The sequence below is a fragment of the Buteo buteo genome, chromosome 5 (genome assembly GCF_964188355.1).
Source record: "Buteo buteo chromosome 5, bButBut1.hap1.1, whole genome shotgun sequence".
Taxonomy (NCBI): domain Eukaryota; kingdom Metazoa; phylum Chordata; class Aves; order Accipitriformes; family Accipitridae; genus Buteo; species Buteo buteo.
The window spans coordinates 18,705,327-18,723,993 of record NC_134175.1 but is presented as its reverse complement, the minus strand read 5'-3'; the positions used below and the strand labels follow the sequence as shown (position 1 = coordinate 18,723,993).

The 18,667-nt window shown below is 36.9% G+C and overlaps 1 protein-coding gene across 1 annotated transcript in view; it reads left to right on the top strand.

The window, feature by feature from the left end:
- COL5A2 (collagen type V alpha 2 chain) overlaps nucleotides 1-18,667 on the top strand; it is a 112,794-nt gene that overhangs the window by 59,949 nt on the left and 34,178 nt on the right. Inside the window, exons 3-15 of the mRNA XM_075027974.1 lie at nucleotides 170-183; nucleotides 1,496-1,528; nucleotides 2,202-2,234; nucleotides 2,891-2,944; nucleotides 6,713-6,823; nucleotides 8,563-8,640; nucleotides 10,700-10,744; nucleotides 11,241-11,294; nucleotides 11,905-11,958; nucleotides 13,435-13,488; nucleotides 15,867-15,920; nucleotides 16,650-16,703; nucleotides 17,946-17,990. Coding sequence (XP_074884075.1) covers nucleotides 170-183; nucleotides 1,496-1,528; nucleotides 2,202-2,234; nucleotides 2,891-2,944; nucleotides 6,713-6,823; nucleotides 8,563-8,640; nucleotides 10,700-10,744; nucleotides 11,241-11,294; nucleotides 11,905-11,958; nucleotides 13,435-13,488; nucleotides 15,867-15,920; nucleotides 16,650-16,703; nucleotides 17,946-17,990 — 683 coding nt within the window. The remainder of the gene's footprint in view (nucleotides 1-169; nucleotides 184-1,495; nucleotides 1,529-2,201; nucleotides 2,235-2,890; nucleotides 2,945-6,712; nucleotides 6,824-8,562; nucleotides 8,641-10,699; nucleotides 10,745-11,240; nucleotides 11,295-11,904; nucleotides 11,959-13,434; nucleotides 13,489-15,866; nucleotides 15,921-16,649; nucleotides 16,704-17,945; nucleotides 17,991-18,667) is intronic.

Below are 18,667 nucleotides of genomic sequence, written 5' to 3'. Positions count from 1 at the left end.
TGTCTGTCCCTGGGAACTTCCCCAGCTCCTTGTAGGCGATACACCATCTTCTGTGCATCCAGGATCAGGGCTGGCTCTAGCTGAAACACCTTCACTCAAATCTTACCGTGTTCTGTCTCTCAGAGTAAAACATTAATTTCCTCTTTTCTTCTTTTGTCCTTTTTAATAGGTAGAGGAAGAAAGGTAAGATTGCCTTTTTTTTTTTTTTTTTTTTTTTTTAATGTATTACAACTGTTAAAAGAATCACTTGCATTTCCTTGGAGCACTTCACAGAAAATAAATATAAGCTCTGTTAGAAACACTTAATTCTTTCCTCTTGGTCTTCCTCAGTGGCTAGGGAGATTGCAGTCCATATGGAAAAAATGCTAGGATGCAGGCAAAAATCCTGGTCTTAATATAGAGAATCCCCTGGCTGAAAATCCCTGCTGTCTACATCAAAGGAATTCCAGTTTGAGTAGTTTGGTTGTTTCATCTCTAGCAGTGCCACAAAATGAAGGAAGGGACCACTAGGTCATTAGAAGCCAAACTATTAAAACTTGCAGCTTGTTTTTTGCTGAGACTTAGCTGTCCAGTGTGCAGTAGGTAGTACTGGGACGATGCGTTCTTGCACAGAGCCACGGTTCTGTGGGCAGCATCGCTCATGGTATGCAATTAAACAAAGAGAAGATCTATTTTTACAAAAGAAATTAAAATACATTCTGATAAATGAGCTTCTAAGATAGTAGTCAGCTACAAGAAATAACTGGAATAATTTTTAGGTGATTAAGTATATACACTAGCTAAAAGCCAGTAGCTCTATGCAGAGGTAGTTCATGGAAATAAATGGACTGTAACCAGCTTCTTATTACTTGATAAACAAGGCAGGAAATTTTTTATCTTTAAAAAGTCCTCTTTTTTCCCTTAATAAACCAGTTACCACCAATAAATCTAAACCCAGTTATTTTATGTAACATATAATCACTGTCAACACATTCAGCGCAGAGAAAAGTCAATTGGCAAATGCTGTCCCCTTCACTCTGAGGCTATGTGATACCAGTTGGTGTTCTGTCCCTATGCCGCAGATGGACATGCAGGGGCTTTTTGTCCATAGATTTAATGATATGAATTTTGATTTGATACCTTGAAGAAATGGAATCTGAATGCTGCTCTGGGCTCTGCATTTCATATGAAGCAAATCATCCAATAACAGAACTAGAACATATTTTCTAGTACTTAAATATCATGTTTTGTTTTTTTTTCAGCTTGACTCTTCTTTCAGCCAGTACATTATGCAGTTAGGCAAAGTCTGTTAATTTATAGTCTTTGTTTAATCAGTGACCATAGTCATTAAAAATAGTATGGATTAGCTATCACAGGTAATTTAATTTAGTCTCAGTTGTACGCTTAGAAAAGTCTTAGCATTTGTCACAGCCACAGGGATGGTATTGGCGAAAATGTTAATTGTACTTTCACTATTTTTTTCCCCATCTGATGTTTTTGTATCTTTTTCCTACAGGGACAAAAAGGAGAACCTGGAATAGTGCCACCTGTAAGTCCATTTTTTTCTTCATTTATCAGCACACCCTAGAAGCGTACATTTTAGTGCTTTAAAGCAGAATTGCAGTAATTGAGGAAATACAACAACAATGTACAGCCTGGGAATGAAAGGAATGGAATTAGTTACACTGTTTCACATATGTTACATGAGAAATTCCTGTCAATTGCATTTTTGGGAAAAAAATCTTATTGAGTTAAATCTGTCATAGCCTTTATTTCTATAGTTAGAATTTTGTGGAGGTATACTGGTAAGTTAGTATCTGGAAAGTGTAGAGACACTTGAGAAAACTGGTGAAATAGATTGTCATTTTCTATCTTTATTATCCCTTCCTAGCATGAAGACAAACAAATTAAAAGAATCGATAACTTGAGACTAAATCATTGTAATTCACTAATTTGTTTCATCTTTTTTGGAATAACAATGATACTTCCAAAATTTTGCTGATATTGCTTATAAAAGGACTCCAAACTGGAAAGACATAACCAGTGAACTTTTTTGTTTTTTTTCTTTTCCTTCTTCTTCTCCAAAAAGCCTTGCAAATTGCCTGGTGCTTTAATTTTCTGTCTTGCTGTTTGCTTTTCATTAACTAATTTTCTGTAGGGTAGTCATGACAAATACAGCCGTAACGTTATGTGGTAACTTTAATTTGTATTGCCTTCTTTAGGTTTCAGGAATACGAGGCCGCCCAGGACCAGCTGTGAGTGCTTTTTGGACTTCTGTTTCTCAATGATAACATTTTCCACTTTCTGCCATTTCTGTTTTATATTGTGATGATGAGGTGAAGGAGGACTATTCCATGCCTGTAGTGGGTATTGTATGCAAAGCTGCTGGATTTGAGGACTCAACAAGATTATGGGATTTTTTCACTACTGTCAGGTCTGCCCATGCCCTAAGTGAATGGATGTGTGCTTGTAGCACATGTGTGTCTGAGGATCTTTGTGTGAGGTTGATGCTGGAGAATGCTTTTCTAGCAGGAGTAGAAGGAGATGCAGTATGGTCCCTGGCTGTGGATAAGCAGAGAGCAGTTCTGGACTAGCAGGAAGGGTGTCTCAAACCTGTATGTCTCTGCATTAAGAGCCTCCAGCATTCAGAAAACCTTTGCTAAATTAACCTGTGGAGCACATGAGAGATGAAACCATTTTGTAGATCTCTGCATCCTGGTTCTACTCCCTTCAGGCAATGTACTATTGGGAAGAAATATTGACTACTCGGTGATTGTAGCTGTTTTCTTTATGATCATGAAAAAAAGGAACCACATTAATTTTCAAATAAACATTGCATTTCATATTTTCAGACCTTTATTAATCGTTAACTAGTTTAAAAGGTACTTAATATTTCTAATCTTTCTTTTAGGGACCTCCAGGCTCACAAGGACCACGAGGAGAACGAGGACCAAAGGGAAGACCTGTAAGTTATTAAATATTCTCAGAAATTAGGTACTGCAGTAACCTTAAAAGGTTAGACAGCTTTAAACTGTCTCCTTGTCTTCTAGAGTTACCAGAACATTCCTCATATTTTTCAAGAATCAGATAACAAACAGAAAAACAGTTATATCTCAGAATTCTCTGGGTAGATTTGAAACCTGAATGCTTTGAGATAGTTGACAGGTTTAGCAGTATTTCCATTAAAAGCCATACTTTTTCAACAGTTATCCAGAGTAGTGTCTGAGAGTATGGCTTTCTCCAGGATTTAAAAAAAAAAAAGAAAATAGAACAAAACTGGAACATCATGTTTGCCTGTTTAGGAACTTGCTGACTTTTTGCTGGTTACTACTATGCATCAGTAGTGTGAGCTGTGTGGCTCAGAGTATTTTAGAAAAGGCAAAGCTCAGGACGTTAGCAGGAGTTAATATGTGACTACATATGTTGGTATGCTGGTGAATAATATAATCAAGATTGCTCAGTGGAAATAAAGACTTCATAAGGGAATTTCAGTGTCTGCATGTGGAGAACCACAGAAAGGCCAAAAGGGAGGGCTGAAAATGCCAAAGATGACACGTTCCTTTTGAAAAAGCTAGGTCAAAGAGCAGAAGCTGCTAAAAGCAGATTTTTAAAAGTTGTTTCATTGTAATTTCTACGTGGATATTTTCCTATCCCTCAGGAGAGAACAAGCCAATACTGAGTTTAGGCATCGGCCTAAAACTGACTCCTTTGTGCTGTTCCTCCAGTGAGTGCCTGTTGTCCATAGACGGTAATGACACTTCTTCTAAAGCAGTGGAGTAAGTGTGTAGCCTCTCTGACATGGATGCCAAGCCACTGCTGCTCTCTAGATCACCAGAAGATGTTTCTCTGATGAAAGAGGATCAAGATGTGTAAAAGAATTCTGGGAGTAATTGTGAAATCTTGTGGTGTGCAGAGGAATCTCGACTGTGTTTATAGACACATCTGAAGTGCTTTCCTAATATGCAGAATTATCAATGAGATGCTAAATAATTTCTGATTCTGTGCCATGCATCCTTTGTATGTCTCTACAGAGTGGTGGCTAGAAGCACCTAAAATACCAAAAGGCCGTAAATAGTTCTGAGTTCCATTGACACAGGTTATTACACTGCAGTCAGGTCCTTTGAAAACATTACGTCAAAGGTTCTGGTGAGCGATGTGTATGTTAGAGTGTAGGTCTGAGACCGAAGAACACTGCTTTAGTTACAGAGTGACTGCTAGTGCAGGATTTGTTATTTATACTTGTGGGAAAAAAATGTTAGCTCACACCTGCAGTTTATATTATGAAAACCTCTCTGCACATTGCAGTTTGTTTAAAATACTTCATTGAGCAGGTAACCTTGTACAGACACCCTTTATAAAATTAGTCTGGGTAAATACATTACTGACTGGTGATATTACAGAACCACTAAGCACATTTCCAAGCCTTTTGTTTGTTTCTTTGGATTTTTTTTTCCTTCAAATGGGCTCCTACTGACTAGTGAGCAGAAGAAGCTCAACCTTGCTATGGATTTCTGCCTTTTACAATAGCAGGACCCTTAGATGTGAAATGAATTCAGATATATTAGCATACTTTTTACTTCAGATTCTTTGTTAGTGTAACAATGAGAGAGAAACAGCTAGGGAATAACATGTTTGCATTTGCAAAATGTGTCTAGGGAGGGGGAATTTTGGAGCATGATACAATTTATGTGTTCACAAATGTTCTTTTGAAGACAGAAAATAAGCTTGAGCATCCTCAGAACCATTGATATGTTTTGTTTCAATATGGATTTACATTCGATTGTAATTGCAGTAGCAGTTAAAATGGATAGTAGTTTGAGAGTGTTGTAGCATGATGCACATTTCCTTTTATTCCATTACAGGCAAAACCTGTAATAGTTTTTTGAACAGCAGCAGCAATGGGCCAGAATGAGTAAACTGGGTGTTTAAACGGTGCCACCTCGTGGCCTATGTGAGAATTTTCCCCCCCTTTTTTTTAAACCTCTGACCTTGAGCTCGTGAAAGAAAATGAAAGGGCCTTTTTTTAAATATACATATAAATAGATAAATAATATAAAATAAATAAAAGTATAATCTAGATTTTATTAATAAACTCACAAACATTGGTTATATACCGCTGGTTAGATGCCACCTACAAATATAAACATTCTTTTGGGGGTTTTGTGTGGGGGTTTGCAGTGTTGCTCTTGAAGCAGGTTGATTTTTGGTGGCTAAAAAGTAGGTCCTTTTCTTAAAAGAAACGAAAAAAAGACCTTTTTCATATCAGATTTTGTTAATGTGTCTTGGTTTGGATGCTGAAAATCAGTCATTATATTGAAGCTTGCTTAATTCTTTATAGGCAACTGTGGTTTTTTTTCTCTGATGCTTAGCTTTGTTTTATTTTTATTTTGAGAACAAAGGAAAGAAGATAACATTCTTTTCCTCCTTTGGACAGTACGCACTTTTAGGTTTGGCGGTGTGTACTTTTATTTATAACAGAAATATTAAAGTTTTCTGCTAGAACCTTCTGCTTCCATCCAACATGCACAAATCCACTCATTTGTTTCCAAATACCATCTATTCACAATTCATTCTGCGAGTAGGGGTGTGTGTGTATGTGCATGTCTGATAAGAAAAGGTTTTTTTCCTGATTGCTAAGCTTATGGGAATTTCAGACCATAAAGACAGATCAAGAATTAAGGGAATTAGCTCATTCTCTGGGAGTTTTCAGGAATCTTATTGTCAACGTTATCTCAGTGTAGCCTTTTCCCAAGGGAATGCTTTAGCTTTAACATGCGATCCATACTAGTTCAGACATAAATTCCACTCAAATATGTTGCAGACTGCAAGGAGACACAGTCCTCATCTCAGGGAAATACAAGCACTCTGATTATAAATGTGTTTGTAAAGATGACTCACTGAGCCAGGCTTCCAAAGTTTTATGTTTAAGGATCCTTAAAATAGAAGAGCTCATTATACAGTATAGAATTTTTCCTTGCCATTGTCAAGCGTTTTATTCTAATGAAGGAAGCAGTAGTGATAAGCACTTTCAAGTCTGTATTTATGATTGAAGTATATTTTTATTTGCCCTGTTGCTATTGGTTTTGTTCCACTAATGTTTTATTAGCTGCTTGCATATTTAATTTTAGTTGTGACACAAGAAAAGATGAAAGCAGTTTAGGAATCAAAAGTGGGTGATCAAAATGGGATCAATGGGATGGTCTCCTAGGCTATCCTATAATACTAGCTAGAGATAACATCAACACCAAGGGAGTTACTCTACATTTTTGGCAGTGTAACTGTGTTGAGAATTCAGCAATAGTATGAGCTGTCTAAACCATTAATGATGTTAGGAGGCTGTAAAAAACCCAGCCTTACACTGGAGTTTCCTAAGCATGTGTATGTATGTACACTAATCTGAGTTATATGTGTTTCAAAAGTAAATTCATGATATTCTAGATTTTGTGCAAAGCCTAATTTTTTTCAGGAATAGTATACTCTAATATGGAACGATAGGAAGCCTGAATTTCTAAAAGAGCCTCTGAGAGAAATTACTGCAGTTTACTTGTGTGTTGGATTTGTGACTAATTTTAGCCAGTGCTTCAGATCTGAAGGTAGGAACAGGTCTTGAGGGATGTTTGAAGATCTTTCTGTAGAAATACAAATTTATCACGAACGAGGCAGTTGTTTGCCAGTTACAATGATTTTAATGAATACCTTTGCATACTCTTGGCACTTCTGATTTTCTTTCTAGGGTCCTCGTGGTCCTCAAGGGATTGATGGTGAACCTGGTATCCCTGGCCAGCCTGGTGACCCTGGTCCTCCAGGGCATCCTACCCACCCAGGACCAGATGGACTAAGCAGGGTACGTTTTACACTTGCATTAGTAGAAAGTGAAGTGAGTGTTGGGCCAGATCCACAGGATACAAAGAGTAACTTCTGTTTGCTTCCATGAACATGGAATGCTGTGCCTACAGTTCGTGTCTCCCAGTCATGAGGGACAGCAGCTAGCGGCAGTGCAAGCTCTGCCAAAAATTGGGGCAAGCTGAATGTCAGAAAGGACACACCTTTCGCAATGGGTTTTACCATCTAGAAAAGCCAAGGTGCCCAAATCTAAAACCCTCAGTAGGGTTCTGTTACTTCCATCTGATTTAAACCCAAGAGGTCTGGGCAATAGTACAGGGAAACTGGTGTACCAAATTAGGAATACCGTATTAGAAAAGAAAAAGTAAGATGAATCATAAATAACAGAATAACTAATGAGAGAAATTAAAATGTGATTAAGTATACTTTTTCCTGGAATTGTTCAGACCAACATTGAGAAGATTAAGTAAGGAATTGTTTGTGAAAAGCAGTGCTAACCAGCTATAGATACAGACAAAGTGTTCTGCAAGACTTACCCCCCTGCCTTCTCCCCCCGCCCCCATTCTATAGAACACTAATTATGATTGATAATGAAATACATATTTGAATTTCTCAAGTATATTCAGTTACACTTTCATTGCTGTTTGGAAGATATGTGTTCTCATTTCTCACTCCATTGTTCCTGCAGTGTTACTGAAAACAATAGAGTTTTACTTATAATAAGCTGAAATATTCATGTTAGGCCAACAGCTTTCAAGTTTGGGCAGCATTTCTTGACTTAATCACCTTTCCAAATAGTCCTGAATCCAGCAGATTCAGCCCAAGAAAATATCTTCAGCACAGAGGAATCCCGTAGAATCACAGAAGCACCAGGACGGGTGTTAGACCACCTTCCTTCATAGATTTCCACAGAAAATGTGAAAGAATAGGTGTGGCCAGAGATCTAAGACATTTTGGGTTGTATTCTTGTCTCTGAAGTTAGGCAATCTCCAGCTTTGTGGAAAGTGTGTTTGCACAACTGATGTGAAACAAACTGTAAATCTTAGAAGACCTGAATGCACATTTGTGCTGCTGCTCCTTCTCAGCCACTGTAAGCTCCGGCCTGCCATGAGTGAGGATCTGGCTCTGAACAAAACAAAATAAAACTGTTGATTTCAACTATGTGCTTGCAGAAGGAGGAGAGCACTGAAGGTTCTCCCTGCTCTAACTCATTTGTCTCTGTGAATTGGCATGAACAGCAGTGGCCTTCAACTTTGCTGGAAAAGGGCAACATGGTTAAATTTTGAATTTGAAATCATAAAATCAGCTACGTTTCCACTTACCTTAAGATATTTATGAACTTGAAACACAATAAGTGAAAACAAAAGAAAGGCATAGAAGACATGAAGGAATATTGCAGGTGAAGTTAAGGTGTTTTAAATTTGAAGGTGGTGAAAGAAATCTAATTAATTTAACGGGAGGCTTTCTTCTTTTTAGGTAATTTTCTCATTTGTTTAATATTCAAGTGGGGGTTGAGTCAGAATAGCAAGCAGACAATGTAATGCATTTGATTGGTCTATGAAGCCTTAAACCACCTCAAATTTATTGGAAAGACAACTTGTATTTTAATGATTAAAACAAGAATTTACTTCTTAGTGCTGCAAAGCCAGTGTAAACAACAAAGATTTGGTTGCATGGATTTTTGCTTTATGAACCATTGGAATGACTGACAGCTAAAATCACCCATCTTATTTTTTTCAGCCATTTTCAGCTCAGATGGCAGGACTGGATGAAAAATCTGGACTTGGTAGTCAGATGGGACTGATGCCCGGTGCAGTGGTAAGACCAGATTAGCCCTGTAAGGTACAACAGGATGGAAGTGGAGTGCATATGCAAAAACCCAAAGGGGAATTAATCCTCTTCAATTTCCTATGCCTCTAGAACCTGGAAAAAAGTGAAAAAATATTCTTTTGTTAAAGTGAAATCCTTTTTTTCCCCACCTGTAGCCTCCTTGTTGTCTTCCTTCCATCCTTCTGAAATATAGCAGCTACTAACAGTAAGGTACAGGGGAAAAAAAAGCTCCTGATTTTCTCTTATCTGGAGTCACTGCAGAGTAACTGAAAAGCATGAGGTATACCGCAAAGCAGAATAAACAAATATGTAACTTTGAAGGCTTCTTTTCACATCGTGACATCAAAAATAGTTATTTTTGGTAGTAATTTAAAAAATTATTTCTGAAACCAGCTGTTAACTGAAAGCTGTGCTTCATTCTTTTAAGATAGACATTCTATTTCTCCAGTGGGTCCAGTTTCAACATTGGCATCTCTCATTGTTTAGATAATGCCCTTTACTTTTAGCGCACTGGTGGCTTAATGGTAACACTGAAATTTTTTACCATCTGTGAAAGCTGTTTCACCACCCTCAGCTGTCTCTGCTAGGACTCTTGGGGTTGTTTTTGAGTATTATCTCTTTTCACTACATTTATTTATCACATTACGATATCTTGAAGCTAATGTTACCACCTTTGCTGTTATTTTTGACACTCATTCTTAAGGAAACCACCCTTTAGTGGTCATACCGTCCATGAGTTTGCCTATGTGAATCTTCATCCCTCCAAGTCCCCACTAGTAACCTTCAAACTCAGTTTCAAAACAACTTGAAAGGTTCTAAAGATAATCTGATGTTTTGCCTTAGGATTAACTTTTGAAGTGATTTCTTCAAAAATCTTTTTTATGAATGTCTCTCTTCAGTGAATTTGCTGTGGGCACATACAATGATTTGTTCCACAAGTCTGTCCTGCTTACCTTGTTGCCCTCCATTGTATTGCTTAATCCTTTCACTCAATTTGTCTCCAGACATTGCATCTCTTGTACTGCCTCTTCTTTTGTCATTCTCAAATATGATTTGTTTTGATATTAATACATCTTTTAAGGTATTTTTCAATATGTAGGTCTCTCTAAGGCCTAACACAAAGTCTACTAGAGTCAGTTGGCATTCACTTACTGTCTTTGGATTGATTCATCATGTTCTGTGCTATCCTTTTTTCCTTTCCTTGTAAACTGACTAGCTGACAGTCAGCTGAACCATTGGTTTTTGTTTTGGTTTTAATGTTGATTAGAACTTTTAAATGGCCTATTATTCACTCTTCTACATTTGCTTTGTAAAAATTAGTAAAAATTAATGAATTGTGTAAAAGACATAAATCTTAAGCTTCTGTCAAAATGCAAGTTATTGTCTGCTATAGATATTTTTGTATTGCTATAAGCAAGAGAATTACTTTCAGACAAGATTACGTTTACTTCATGGGATAAGTTACAATTAAGCACAAGATTTTTCCTAAAAATCCCATGAAACATTTTAGGGGGAAATCTGAATTTTCTGTGGGAAACCACAACCGTTTGGAAGCTGTTCTGGTGGTTTATGTGATTCATGAAAATACGTCCTTCCATTGCTGCTTGTTGCTGTTCATGCCTGAGAACAGCAGCATGAATTTATTTTGTCATTGATTCCATTATGAGATTAATCTGAGTAATGAGATTCCCTTCAAGGGAAGACTATTCCCCCCAACTCTATTCTGTTACTACTTTTTTTTGTTCAGTGGAGCTAAGCAGGCAACCCGGTTATTCTGAATGATTCCAGATACAGTGAGGTTCCAGAGAGCAAGTAAGCCCATATTTTCAGCTGCTAATGAATTTACACTGCTGTGGCTTTTTGAGTTTGAAGATTTCCATTCTATGTATTTCATAACACCAGTCTCCTGAGTAAAAGACTTTCAGAGGGTTTGACCATAGAAATGTTATCATGGAGGTCACTATCAGGCCATTTTGATGTCTTTGTAGGATGAATGTTACTTGGGGAAGGGTGTTTGCCAGTGTGTAACAAGTTATGTTTTTGATAGGGTCCAGTGGGTCCAAGAGGTCCTCAAGGTCTCCAAGGAAAACAAGTAAGTACTTCACCTGGGAGGATTTAAGGTAATTGGCCAGAGATGAAGGCAAACACATAGTAACTGAATGCATGGATGAATGCATCTTCATCTAGAGGTGAATCCAAACGTGCTGCTCTCAAGAGCTCTGCTCCAGATGTACTCTATACACAGAAATTAACCCAGAAAGAACAATGTATTTATTAGACCTTTAACAAGGTTTTAACCCAACCCACACTTTTTAATGAGGGAACATCAATGAAAATGGTGACTGTTCTGGTTTCAGTATTGTCATGGTGTTAAGTTTCCAGTGGGATTTGTGTACGGCACAGGACTTCTCTAAAGCTTGAGGGATTTTAGTATCCAACTTTCACTCATTTTGCAATGTGAGCTAGTTCTGAATTAGAAACCAGACTGTCCTATGAGCTGTGGTTTTCCTGATCATGGGTTTTCATTTATATCCTTATATTTTTATTTTTTGGAATTTGTAACTGTATTCATCTTCTGTTAATTTTAGGGTGGTGCTGGCCCCACAGGCCCACCTGGTGAACCTGGGGATCCAGGACCTATGGTAAGACCAAGAAATACAAACATATCCACAATAAAACTGCAGACACTATGTTATACCTCCTTACTTCAGAACAGATTTTTTTTTGTGTTGTCTTAGCCAAAGCAATTAACTTTAGTCAAGAGTTGTGGTGTTCAAAGCACGTTGTTCTGAATCAGTGAATTTGAATTTTTTGAACATGCATAATAATGATTATAGTATAAACAATCATTATTACTTTTCCAGCACAGACCTGAGGATGGTTAAGCACTGGTAAAACCATACCTGATAGTGTAACTTACACAAAGTATGATGAGAATATTTACGTTTTGGAGGTCATAAAATGATTCAAGACTAAAAGTAAGAGCCAGAGATTTGGAACAACAGCAACTGTGATTTTTAATGTTTTTTTTTTTTCTCCTAAAGAATCAAGCCTATATTTTTATATAACATAATGCAGGTTTCTTAGGGGTAGGATGGTTAGAAAGAGCACTACAAAATTAAGCAAGTGTGCTTAGGCATAAAATCATTCTTCTTCTACATCTGTTTTTATAACCCCAGACTTTGAAATGGAGCAAATAGATATTTTAGTGATGGCCAAATTGACTTCTCAACAAATACATTTATTTCTTAGGGTCCAGTTGGTTCTCGTGGACCAGAAGGACCTCCAGGCAAACCTGGTGAAGATGTAAGTTTGTTATTCTTTGTATCTTGTTTTCTGTTTAATAAAACAAATATTGGCATCTTTGAGACAGTGACTAACCAGCAGATGTACCTGTTGTAACTACTTTTTTCTATTTATTTTTCTCTGTAATCATACTCCTCATTAAATGCAGCATCACAACTATAAATCTTAGCAACCCTTTTCAAAACCCTCCTATCTTTTCTTTTCATGTCACCACCATACCTAAAGTTTAAGCACTGGCTCTTTATTATTTTTTGCCTCAGCCAGTTCTTCAATTGAAATGTCTTGAAATCAAACGTAATAAGATACCACAGTTAGGAGGGGGCAATTGGAGGCATCGCCTCTCTTTGGGATTGCATGATGAGTTAGAAGAACTGTAATGATAAAATTCATCTGAATCTGGACAATAAAATTCTAGTATTTAAAATTTTTTTAACTTTTTAATCATTTATTATATTCATAACTGATATTATGATTCTATCCATGTAGGTACACAAATATGTAAGATGTATGTGTTATACATATTGCATAAGTATATATGTACTGCACAACAATGGCCTAAGAATTTACTGGTAGACATATATTATTTGTTTGCAAAGCATACTAAATCCATCTGAATTGTAATTTATAACTTGGAAATGAGTTGAAAACTGCAGATACCGGATATTTTAGTATAAAAATTACCACAGCTTGTGTAAAGGCTGCTTTCCCATTAAACTGTACAAAGAGTTATAAGAATCTTTGAAAACAGTTAACTCTCAGTGCAGCGAAGCCAAATCTTGATACTGCTCTTAAGAACTTCCTCCATTTCCAATGTATGTATGGGTTTCTTTAATTGCATTTGTGAAGCACTTTACCTTCTCTCTGTTCTGAAACTGTTTTTCTGTAGCCTGTCATACTCCTGTAGCCCAGAGTCCTGGATGTATTTGAACTGATTGATGCATATAAAGGAATGTTTGATTGTGACTCTGGAGGACTTTGAATAATCTTCGAAATATGCTTATTTCATTCTACCATAGTTTCTTTCGTATTGCATCACAGAGAAGATAGACAACGACCTAGAATGAAATTATACACATTTTAAACCATTTGAACAGAAGGAGAAGTAACAAGCTACAATGCAGGCAGTTTTAGATTGCTGTTCTTATAGAAAATTAAAGTAATTTGTGTCTGGATGACAAAAGGTTGCCACATTAATTCACAGGAAAACTGCGTTGCAGCGCCATCTTGTGATGCTGAGATGCGTTTTGGACTCAGTCTTCAGTTTCCACAGTTCTTGGTTAAAAACCTTTTTTTAAGTTAATATGTTTAATGCACATTGTTAGTCATGCATGAAGTTGATTTATATCACTGAAATTGTTACAGTAAAGATACAGAATATTGATGTGAATGCCCTCATTTGTTTGAATGGAAGAATGATAAGAGAAGTTAATTTTCATATTTGCTATTTTCTTGTGTTCCTTTTCTTTCTTTCCTTAGGGTGAACCTGGTAGACCAGGACAATCTGGTGAGCCTGGATTTCCAGGATCTCCAGTAAGAGCATGATTATTTACCTTTTAGCAAAATAATCATACTTATGTCATCACTATCTCTTTTAATAATGAGTGCAAAGTTCTGCTGTTCAATTTCTGAAGTACTTGTGTTAACTTACTGTAATGATCCAGACCAGTGTGATAGCTGAGAACCAAACAGGTGATTCAAAGGTCCTCAAGTTAATCCCAAGGGTCATTTCACAGGTGCATGTTTTGACTGTTTCATAGGTGAAATACGCATAAAATGATGGTAGTACATACAAGTTGTACTCCCTTTCCCAGTATTTCACAAGGTCATTCATAATCATGTGCAGGAAGTGCTCAGAGATTGTAAAATGATGTCAGGTTAGGGTGGCACTGTTTACCTTTATAACAGTCAGTCTAAGGGCAGGGAAAGAGGGGATTGTATCATAGACATATGTAATTTATTTTTATGTATATTTTCAATATGCAAATGTGATTAAAGAATTTCCAGATGATAGGTACTTGTACTGCAGAGGATACTTGTCATGGTTCACTGCAGAAATAAAAGAAAAGAGGTATATCATTTTGGCCCATATTAAGAGTTCTACCTTCATTAGTCAAGTTTCTGTACCTGGAAGGGAGCTGTAGTGTGGCTGAAAAGAGGACAGTTAAATCCCAAACTGAAGCTACCTGATACACATCATCCCTTAAGCTGCCTCCTTTTCTTTTTAAGTGTCCAGTTCTTGTCTGGCAATTTTGTTAGCAACCAGAGATACGATCTCTTGGAAAGAGAAATGATTTTTTTAACAAGGTAGTGTTGTTTCCTAAGCCTACCTCCTAAGTTCTATGAATCAAAGACAATGTTTGGTAAGCTGCTTGAGGCAAATGTAGTCTGTGGAGTGTTGTTCTGTTCAGGTCAAGCTGTTTTGCTCAATAGAATAATCTTTTAGAAGACTTTCTAATGAAGGAAAGAAGTAATGTAACTGCACACATGCAAAAAAAATCTCATTAAGAGTTTGCTGCAATTGCATAGCAAGGTAGAGAACACTATTGAATACCCCGATAGTTTATCATAGAATTGTGCCATGTCTTGATCAATGACAAGGCTCATAGGCTGCTACAGAGATACCCGATGGCTGTTTCACCTTGTACATGATTTGCCTCCTTGTCATGTGACTTGTCCTGTGTGCGTGCTTCATCATTTGATTGCCCTGGTTGTATAAACGGATATACATGTACCACTAAGCACAGGCCAAATGAATCCTTTTTATGGGCTACATTGAGTCTAAACCAGCATAATTTGTGCAATTTCAAATTTACATGCAAGACCTTGTATGACAACAGAGATCATTCTTCACTGATAAGCTCATTGACTATAAATAATTTCAAGCAATCAATTCTATTAATTTCAGAAATTTCACACCTTTAGAAAGTAAATTTCTCTTTAGGAGTCTGGAAACTCTGGAGTGATTTCCCACTGAACTTTATGATCAAACTTTATTCATAGAATTGACTATGGGAAGACAAAAACCTTTCTTATGTTCCTTGATGCTAATAAGGAAACAGCTTGTCTGTGTGTGAAGTTCTCTAATGCTGAGATCTCAGATGTTCTTTTTTGCTCCTCTGAATATCAGTATTGCTTCACGATGCTTCATTTTCTATAATAGAGCTGTGTGATTTTTTGCTATGCAAAAAGGTATGAACTATAATCTTTTTGAGAACTTTGGTTCAGAGGTACCATAAAGGAAGAAATTATGTGTTTGCTGAATTGTTGTTATCTGAGAGTATGAAGGTATTAATGTGATTTTTATTATAAATTCATGTGACTTATAGTCTAACACGAGGCACCTGACTCCTTTCTATTACTTAGTCTTTCCTGAAAGATAAATTGGGAAACTTGGAAGGAAACTAAGTGCAAGGCAACTTTGGTGTAACTGCTAAATGTGTTTTAATAGCGGTTGTTTATCCTGCTACTTGACTGACATATTCTGAAAGAACATGTACAGTCTGCAGTTTGATCTCAGTTTCTATTTTATTTTAAATGTTAATTCTGAGATTTGATCTCTGTTTAACTAAGGTTTCTCCATATTAAGCCTCAAAACTTGATCTATCACTGGTTTTATTTCATTACTTCTGTTGAAATTTGAGGCTTGATCATACACTGATGTAAATGATAAAGCTTTCAATATCAGTCAAAACGTGCATAATGCTGAGACTGTCTAACTTCATAGCATGTTAGGCTGTATCACCTGTGACCTTCTCAAATGCGATGCCTCGCTATATTATGTCACCAAGGTGAAGGAGTGTTAGGAGTATTAGTATTAACGCTGCTACCCTCTTCCTTGTTAGCAGCATTATTGCTAGGTTTATCTGCAGAAATCAGGATTTTATTTGTTTTTTTTTCTTTTTCCTTAGGGGCCTCGAGGCTTTCCTGGTGCTCCTGGTCTCCCAGGTCTCAAGGGTCACAGGGTAAGAGACAAGGTTTTCCCTCTCCTTATAGATGATGTTTCCAGGCAGTTTCAGTATAAAGATACCAAACTTTTTTTGTATTTACAGTGAATTTGACTACACTATAGACCTGCCAAATGTAGCAGAGTCACTGGAATTCAAGAGAAAGAGGGTCTTGCAGAAAATCAGTGCTACTCCCCTTTAAGCTGACCTCTGTATTATATTCTCTAGTGCTTTCTTCACTCTATTTTCAAATGATCTGGGAATCTGGAAGGAGCTTGTATGAGCCCTGCCAAGCTTCAGGAGGCACAAACCTGACAGTTCTCTTGCTTTGTTGGCAAGTCTTGCATTAGGGTGGGGAACTTGAGAGGTGGATATGTTTGCAACATGGAGTGATTACAAATTACGAAGTTTTCTGGCCAGAATTTTACTTTGGGGAGGAATAAATGGGTTTCCTATGGCTCAGAGCCTCCTCCTTGTTGTTTTAGGATTTTTTTTTAAACATTCTTGGTTTAAAAAGGAAACCAAATCCAAGGAAATGTACCTAGTACAAATGGTTTCCATTTAGGAAATGTTTAAAAACTTTATTCCATCTGTTTTTTTAATTCTTTATTTTTTTTCTTTCTTACTCTTGCCACCTCAGATCAGTTCTTAACACTTTAGTATCAAGTTATTTTAACAATAAGAGTAGGAATACTCTCTGTGTGTACATATACAAATGTAATTTCTCCATGTTTTTATAACTTACAGGGATTGAAAGGACTTGATGGTCCAAAAGGTGAAATTGGAGCAGCTGGAGCAAAGGTATTTTTGTGGCCCAAAGAACTAAATGCTTAAGCATGTTTTCTATAATGCCAAAATAATGAAAGATAGTAGATTTTTTTGAACACTGCTTTGTACCCTCTCTTGTCAGTGCTACTTGTATGGAATGGAGAGGCTACATGGAATTGTCCATTTTTACTGTGTGTTTGATCCATATAAACTGCTATACAATGACGTGTCTGAGCTTTATACAGGAAGACAGTTCAATAGTGCTAGTCACAATTTCAGCTGGGGCTCAGTTTCAGGCCTGTAAGGTATCAGAGGGTGAATTGACTGTGGTCTGTCTGTGACACCTATGTAATACTGAAGACAACAAAGTGTGTTAACAAAGAGCCCATGCACTTCTTGCAATTTTCCACTTGGCCAGTTTGTGGTTCTTGTTGGCTTTATGTGACCAAGTTGAGAGAGGAAAAACAAGTTTTCTAACATCTTTTTATAAAATAAAATAAAATAATAAAGCAATGCATAACTAAAACCTGACTGTCCTCTTTTGGATTACCATACTAGAGATTGGCTTAAAAGAAACAGGCAATGGAGAGGAGAGAGAATATATTTTATCAAACTGACTATTTTTCACCTAATAATTTTATTCTCTTAGAATTTTTGACCCTCACTGGTACTGTAGCACCCTTACAACTTCAGCTCAAAGGAGTGGTAACACAGGATAGCCAGCTGGAGTCAATCCTTTCAAGATGGGTTAAAAGTTATTTTAAAAGAGCACGGAACACTTTTTTTTCAGGCTTTTCCACATTGATCAGTGCTGATGCTGAAGCATTTTTGACCTGGTGTAGGTGATAATCACAGGTGGGACAGAACTATTCCTTTAGATTAAAAACATAGTAAATGAAGAGAATCTTCCAAAATCTAAATTTAAATGTGAAATCAGTAGTTAAGGAGAGTTTGTGTAAGAAAAGACCTTTTTCCTGAAATTGCCTACCACTTTCTGGGGAGGCAACAACAGCAGAAGACTTGGTAGAAACAGCGCAGTAGGTGGTGTGGGCAGTTATCTAGAACAGGTAGGAGTTAAATCTGCTTCACTGAGAATATGTAAATACGGCATTTCCCATCAGCATGGGAAACAGTGCCCTTGACATGTGTGATGCACACAGGTGACTGTACAAATCTGGCTCTTAGGTCTAACATAAGCACAGAGGACAGGGATGAAACATGTAACTCCATTTTCCTGTAACCCATTTCCTCTAATTGTGTCATTTCCATTTCTAGGGAGAATCCGGACCAACAGGTGCCATGGGTGCAACGGGTCCTCTAGTGAGTGTCATGTGCATTGGATATTACAGAAGTGGCTTTAAGATTGTAAATGCTATTGCCAATAGGAGTTTTAAGGTTTTGATATCTGTACTTGATGTCATGAAGCTGAACCTTCTCTTAATTAAGGCTTTGTTTTCTGTTACACTAACAGTAAATTTGGTCCACTGTAAGCTGTTCTTCTACACAATTCACAGACATAGATAATAACAATAAGTTAGAAGGCTCAAAAGAAATTGAATGTAGGTTTTGTGATTGTTTACCTGCTAGTGTAAATGTTGGGTGACTAAATTTTTTTTTTTACATGTTGATGCTTCATATGGAGTGATATCCATATGAGGAAAAACTCATTTAGGTTGCTCTGAGATAGAAATAGAATAATTTAGGTCAGAAATACACTAGCTAAGAAAACCATGGACAGAGGATTTTGGATGTTACGGTGAGGATAAACATGCATGACATGGAAATGAAATGGAGAAAATTTTTCTCAGAGTAGTTTTCATTCAGATGTGGTTTTGGACAACTGAATACTTGTGAGCAATGTAACATGCCAAAAATTGACTCTCAGCAGTGCTTCTGGAAGTAAAGCACCTTTCTGATATCAGATAATGACATTTCTCTGCGAAGCACTATCTTGTGTCATGCAGAATGTAATATCCCTGAAGTGGAACCTAGTTTGT